This window comes from Dipodomys ordii, unplaced genomic scaffold (assembly GCF_000151885.1).
Source record: "Dipodomys ordii isolate 6190 unplaced genomic scaffold, Dord_2.0 Scaffold3, whole genome shotgun sequence".
Classification (NCBI taxonomy): Eukaryota; Metazoa; Chordata; class Mammalia; order Rodentia; family Heteromyidae; genus Dipodomys; species Dipodomys ordii.
Genome location: NW_012267219.1, coordinates 7,098,787 through 7,105,400, shown reverse-complemented (window position 1 = coordinate 7,105,400; position 6,614 = coordinate 7,098,787). Strand labels below are relative to the sequence as shown.

The 6,614-nt window shown below is 46.0% G+C and overlaps 1 protein-coding gene across 1 annotated transcript in view; it reads right to left on the bottom strand.

Moving 5' to 3' along the window:
- Nucleotides 1-5,231, bottom strand: part of Xpot (exportin, tRNA) — a 44,890-nt gene extending 39,659 nt beyond the window's left edge. The window contains exons 1-2 of the mRNA XM_013020874.1: nucleotides 4,869-5,231; nucleotides 1,702-1,835 (exon numbers count right to left, since the gene is read on the bottom strand). Of these exons, the coding sequence (XP_012876328.1) occupies nucleotides 1,702-1,761 (60 nt within the window). The 5' untranslated portion in view covers nucleotides 1,762-1,835; nucleotides 4,869-5,231. The remainder of the gene's footprint in view (nucleotides 1-1,701; nucleotides 1,836-4,868) is intronic.
- Nucleotides 5,232-6,614: the final 1,383 nt, after the last annotated feature.

The following is a 6,614-nucleotide window of genomic DNA, read 5'->3' as shown; positions in this document are numbered from 1 at the left end:
TATTTATAGTAGGGTTATAATTGTTCATCTCTTTTTTTTTTTTTGGGTCCGGTCATGGGGCCTGAACTCTGGGTCTGAGCGCTGTCCCTCAGCTCTTCAGCTCAAGGCTAGCGCTCTACCACTTGAGCCACAGCGCCACTTCTGGCTTTTTTCTTTTTGCATATGTGGTGCTGAGGAATGGAACCCAGGCCCTCATGCATACAAGGCAAGCACTCTACCACTGAGCCACCTTCCCAGCCCTTCTGATACTTTTTAAATTTTATTTTAGTTTAAATAAAGAGCTGGGCACCATTGGCTCTGTAATTCCAGCTAATTGGGAGGTTGAGCGCTGAGGATTGCTGTTCAAAGCCATACTGATCAGGGAAAAGTCTGTGAGACTCTTATCTCCAAATAACTACAAAAAAAAAAAAAGAAAGAAACAACAAAAAACCCTAGAAATGGCACTGTGGCTAGAGCAAGAAATAGCCTTGAGCACAGAAGCTCAGGGTCAGTGCCCAGACCTTGAGTTCAAGCCCCAGGACTGGCACCAAAAACAAACTACACAGCTCAGTATGGGTGGTTCATGCCTAGCTACTCTAGAGGCTGAGTTCTGCAAACTGCAGTTTAAAGCCAGCCTAGGAGAGCATGTTGTTTCTGCTAGACTACACTCAAAATAACTAGTGAAAAATATTACTTGAAGAGTGACTCAAGTACCACCAAAAAAACCCTAAGAAACATATAAAAATAAAATACTTTATATTTCAAAGAGTACTTTTAAAAATAGGAAAGGCCATCTAATAACTTGAAGTAGACAACAGCTTTTAAATACAATATACATACCAAAGTAATGCTTCAACTAGTTTGAAGACAGGTAGTTTAAACACTTATGAAAAAGAAATTCTGTTTATACATAGACAAGAACTATTAATGCTTTTTGATATCCTAACTAGTATGATTATTGTCTTGCAATGGGCCAGTCACTTAAGTTCAATTCCAGTTATTTCCTGTCTCTGAAGGGCTAGTTACTTATTTAACAGCAGAGTCAGGTACTAAGTCATTTTTTGCTTTCAAGGAAGAAAAAAACAGCTACAAATTTGGTGAGATTATTAACTTCATTTAGCTCATTTATTTTAAAAATTCTCCTAAGAGAAAATGCCTCTTCTCTTATCCTACACTTTAGACTACTTGTGTGTTTAAAAGTTTATTAGCTTTGTTTCTTAGATTCTTTTATCAATTTATAGTCATGATTATAGATTATCCTAATACCTGTTAATAGATTCCTTATCATGTAGTCAGTTTATGTAATTTAAGAGATAGCATGTCATAAATGCTTTATCTCTACGTCTACCTGGATATTGAATATTACCAACACAAGGATTAAACCATTGTATAAACCAAGCCAAGAAACAGAAGAATAAAATATGTGTATAACTGTAGAAAGTCTCTTAAACAATCCTGTGTTACAAGTTGTAAGTAATTAGAAACAAAGATGCGTTGGATAAAATCTGCCTCAAATCATGTGATTTAAATACTATGGCTCAGTTAAGCAAGCCCAAAATAAATCAAAACACTTCTTGTTTTTGTATTCAGAATAAACTTACTTCAAATTTGTTTGCCTCTATTCATTTATCCAAACCAGAACTATTTTGTTATACATTTTTTGTTCAGAGCCTTTAATACATATTTAACATGCTTTTAGAATGATTAAACAGACTAACTTACCCTTTGTCTAAAGTTTGAATCAGCATTTGGATTTAGCCCTAAAAGAGCCTGTTCATCCATCCCTGCTGTTATTCTTGAAGTTTTCTGATTATAGCAGACTTGCCCTCTGATCCCACAGAAGAATCCATAAACATCTGCACATAAAAAGGAGGAAAATACAAGAAACAAAATAAATGCTTATCCAAAATGTAAGGGAATGAAAATATACATATGCTTAAGTGTATAAAAGAAAAACCTCTTGATATTCACTCAAACTACAAATAATGGAGTCTAAGTTTCACAATAAGACTCTCTGAAGGTGTGGCTCAAGTGGCAGAACCCCAGCTGTTAACAACAAAACCAGGCTCCAAGTTCAATCCCCAGTATCAGGTGTGTGTTCATGTGCACATGGCGCATACACATATACGCATACATGCATACATACACACATACATACACACAGGTGTGAGGCTTGAATGCAAGGCCTGGCATGCTTCACTTCGTTTTTCTGTAAAAGGCACTGTACCACGTAAGCCACAGCTCCATTTCCAGTCTTTTGCTGGTCAGTTGAAGACAAGAGCCTTCCTTCCTAGGCTGGCTTCAAACAGAGATCCTCACATCTCAGACTCCTGAATAGCTATGATTATAGGTGTGAGCCATCAGTGTCTGGCTTCTAATGTATAATCTTAAAAAACATTATCAGCCCTGAAAGGCACCTTAGTTGTTGACAGAATGTATGTTTATATTTCAGTTAACATGGAACTACAAAATGATGTGAAAACTGCATTAAGGTAGGGATTCTAGGCCTGTTTCCATTATTTTGCTTTTTGAGTTATGCTAACTAAAAAGAACCAAAGAGGCCAAGAAACTCATGGGGGAACATGAGAGGGGGTTGTACAGTTTTAGGAAAGGCCACGCCACAATCAGATCAGACCCAGGTTACAGGACCTGGACATTCTTCCTTCCTTCTTGGGCCTGTTGAAAACAAATGGTAAACCAGGATAAGGGCCGAGGGCCTTGAAAGCTCAGCCCCTTCTCTTACCAGTCATTGCATACCTGCACACTACAGCAAAGGAAACAGACATACATACCCTCACTGTCCTGGTGCCCATACTGCTTTTGAGTAACTGCTGACCAATCTGACCCACACACACCCCGACGCAGCACGGCTGGCAATACTGCATCACGGGCAGTTCTCCAGAGGCATTCTGCCTTGCATCTTTGCACACACTGGCTCTTTTTAGTCCCTGGGTTAACCCTTGCTTGTCTTTCCACATTCAACTTAGAGGTTATCTTTTTAAAGAATATTTCTTCCTTTATTATCCAGTCCTCCCAAAACTGGATTAGATACCTCTCTAAGTCACTGCAAGCTAATTTTTTCTTAACTTTAAAGAGCAAAGATTGTCCTCATTATGTTCCTAAGAGATAGAACACAAGTTTCAGATTTTTAAAGAGCCGGGTTTATATTCACATCTTGCCATTTAAGAAAAAAAACTGAGGCCCTATGAATTTAACAAACCCTTAGAGCACTCCATGATACAAAGTGTGCAGGGCAAGTCTGGCACATAGTAGGCCCTCAGTTGATTACTTAGAGGTAAGCACAAAGGAAATGGAAACTTAGATGGTCCTTAAACTAGAAAATTAATATTTGGAACAGATGATAAAATGTGTTCTCTCCCTTGGCCATGAGTGGCAAGAAAATCTGGTTACAACCCATGGAAAAATGGAAGAAAAAACAATTCCAGAATTTCTGTGAATTCAAAGTAAAAAGTCTTTTCTTTTTTTTGGGGGGGGGTGTCCGGTTGTGGGCCTGAACTCTGGGCCTGGGCGCTGTAGCCCCTCAGCTCTTCGCTCAAGGCTAGCATGCTACCACTTGAGTCACAGCACCACTTCCAGCTTTTTTTTTTTCTGCTTATGTGGTGCTGAGGAATCAAACCCAGGGCCTCAGGCATGCAAGGCAAGAGCTCTACCACTGAGCCACCTTCCCAGCCCTCAAAGTAAGGAGTCATAAATACAGTCTGCCTTAAGTTTTTATTCCTTAAGATTTAGATTGGGTCACTTTGCTCTGATCCTATCAAGAGAAAAAGGGGTCCTATGGAAAAACAGGGCTAATCATCATCTTAAGGAAACAAACTTGTTACAGTTCTCATTAGAGAAGGAATCCTCCAGAAAAGGCATCAGGTAACCAATATAGTAGGGGAAAAGTACCCAAGTGTGAGCAAAAAGCGAAGTTACAACAGCAGTAAAAGAAAAAAAAAAAAAGTAACAACATTGCCAGTAAAAGATTGGGCATGAACACATAGTATTCTAACAGGATATTTGATATTTCCGTGCGGGATTAAACACTTGTTACAATATGGTACACGATTACGCGTCTTGCCAAAGTGGAAAGGTGAGGGCAACAACGTACTTAAATATTAAGCCCTGACTTTTCCCAGGATAGCCATTAAGTCAACAATCAAATGATTTGGAAAATTCCTCCACCCCCACGAAGGGCTTCCCTCCCCAGGCTTTGAACATCACGCTGACAAGTCGCTGTAATAAAACGTAACTTCCCCAGTAACAACTAATTAACGCTTTGCAAAAGTACTCGTTTTTCTGGTTACAGGGGAAGCATGGGGCTTCTCTGTGCTCGTGAAGGATGATGATGGAGGGGGAAAAGAAGAAATGGAGGTACTTACTGCAATTTACAACAACACTTTCCCTTCTTTTTGTCCCAGGGTGGGAAGTGAATCAAGTTTGAGGTCTCCCCAGTTGAAACCAGTGTTACGCACTACAACGATCATAACAAGGGCTGGGGGTCGGGGAGTGGGGGGGGCGGGCAAAAGTGCTGCAGACTCTCCAGGGTTGGCCTCCCCGCAACCACAAACTTAGTCCCGATCCGTGCCGAAAACCGAGCCTCGTGGCAACCGAGTGATGAAACACCAGGCAACTGGCGGCCACGCACTCGGGACGCGCTCCGCGACGGCGGCCGCAACCCGCAACCCGCCCCCCCCTCGCCCCTAACCCCCGGCTGCCCGGCCCGGGGGCGCCCCGCCACGGAGAGACCCCCGTTGCCTTCCCCGGAGTCGGGACTCCCTCCGGCTGGTCCGGTCCGACCAACTTCCTTGCAGCCCCCCGCGTGAACGGACCCAACCCGCTCCGGGTCCCCGATGCCGCCACCCCCACCCCAGCCCAGCTCCAGTCACCTTCCCTATCACTCCATCGCCGCTCCCCGCCTGCGCTCCCCAGGGCCCGTCAGCAGAGCGGAGCGGGGAGCGCGGCCGTCGTCCCCGTCGCCGTAGTCCTCCGCCACGGCCGGCAACGCTCACGCCGGAGACCGAGCGGGCCAGGGCCGCGCGCCGCTCCGCGTCCCCTGGTGCCTCCTCCTGCGTGGCGCGGCGGAGCGGGCAGGCTCACCCAGCAGGCGGGCGGGGTCGGGGCCCCCAGGAAGGGAGAGAGGCGCGAGCGAGAGCCGCCTAATGCCGCCGCCGCCGTCGTCGTCGCCGCTGAGTCAGCGCGAAGCGCGCTCCCCGCGTCGGTGCCGCGCGGGCCAGCTCTGGCAGCCTCATGGAGAGTGCGGACGGCCGCCCCGCGGGCTGGGGGAGGGGGGGGGAAGAACCGGCGCCTACAACTCCCAGAATGCCACCGGCAGGCGGCGCTTCCGGGGGCGGGGCTCACACGCGTTCCCGGGGCCTCGCGGAGGGGGGCGCGGTCTCCGGATCTGTGGCAGTGCATGCCGGGATGGGGTATCCACCCGCCAATCACTCCCGGGACCCTCCGGGCTGGCTTCCAGTTCCCTCCCTGCGTCTCCACCCTGCTCTTGTCTGTGGGATCGGGTTCGCTCCCGCATTCCAGAAAGATCTTCAGATGGTGTGTGAGGTGGAGTGCTGAGTGCCCGAGCTGGAGATGACGTCGTTCACACCACGTGGGAGTCACCGCATTCCTTTTCTGTGCTTCCACGTGTTCAGTCCGAGCGCGCGGAGGTCCTGAGTGCTGACGGTTTTAAACATTCACGTTCAACATCCTAATATTTTGTTCATGAAGAAGAGGACCCGCTCCTACGTTTCATTGGTCCCATTTATTCAGTCTCTGTTTAAAAATGTTTATGTTGCATTTGAGGCAGGGGAGGCTTCAGCTGCCAAGATATGAATCTCATGATCAGTTGCTCCTTATTGTCGCTGACCTGGCAGGCCACAAAGTCTATTTCAGTGTAGTCATGTGTAAAGGGAATAGTATCAACCTCAGGGTCGATGCATTATTAACATATGTGATTGGCATACAACAGGTGCTCAACATTTAGGATTCTTTGTTGATTATTTAGTATTTACTGAACAAATGGTAGAGCACTTGCCTTAAGCTGAAGAGCTCAGAATAGCTCCCAGGCCCAGAGTTCAAGCCCCACGACAGAAAAAAAAAAAAAAAAAAATGTGTATGGTTGTTTTTATGTTTTTGTTTTGTTTTGTTTTGGTGTGAGTCCTAGGGCCTAACCTTTGAGCCAGGGCAATGTCCCTGAGGGCATCTTTTGCTCAAGGCAAGGCTAGCACTCTTATGATTTGAGCCACAGCACAACTTCTAGCTTTTTCTGAGTCATTAGTTGGAGATAAGAGTCTCAAGGACTTTTCTGCCCTAGCTTGGAACACTTTCATTAGATCTCAGCCTCCTGAGTAGCTAGCATTAGAGGCCTGAGCCACCGGTGCCCTGCTTTCCTGTAACAATATTACAGCTACATTTATTTGGTGATTGCCATGGTCAAGACACATACCCTTGGGCTGGGAAAGTGGCTCAGAGGTAGAGCGCTTGCCTTGCATGCATGAGGCTCTGGGTTCGACTCCTCAGCCCCACATAAGCAAAAAGAAAAAAACCGGAAGTGGTGCTGTGGCTCAAGTGGTAGAGCGCTAGCCTTGAGCTGAAGAGCTGAGGGACAGCGCCCAGGCCCAGAGTTCAGGCCCCAC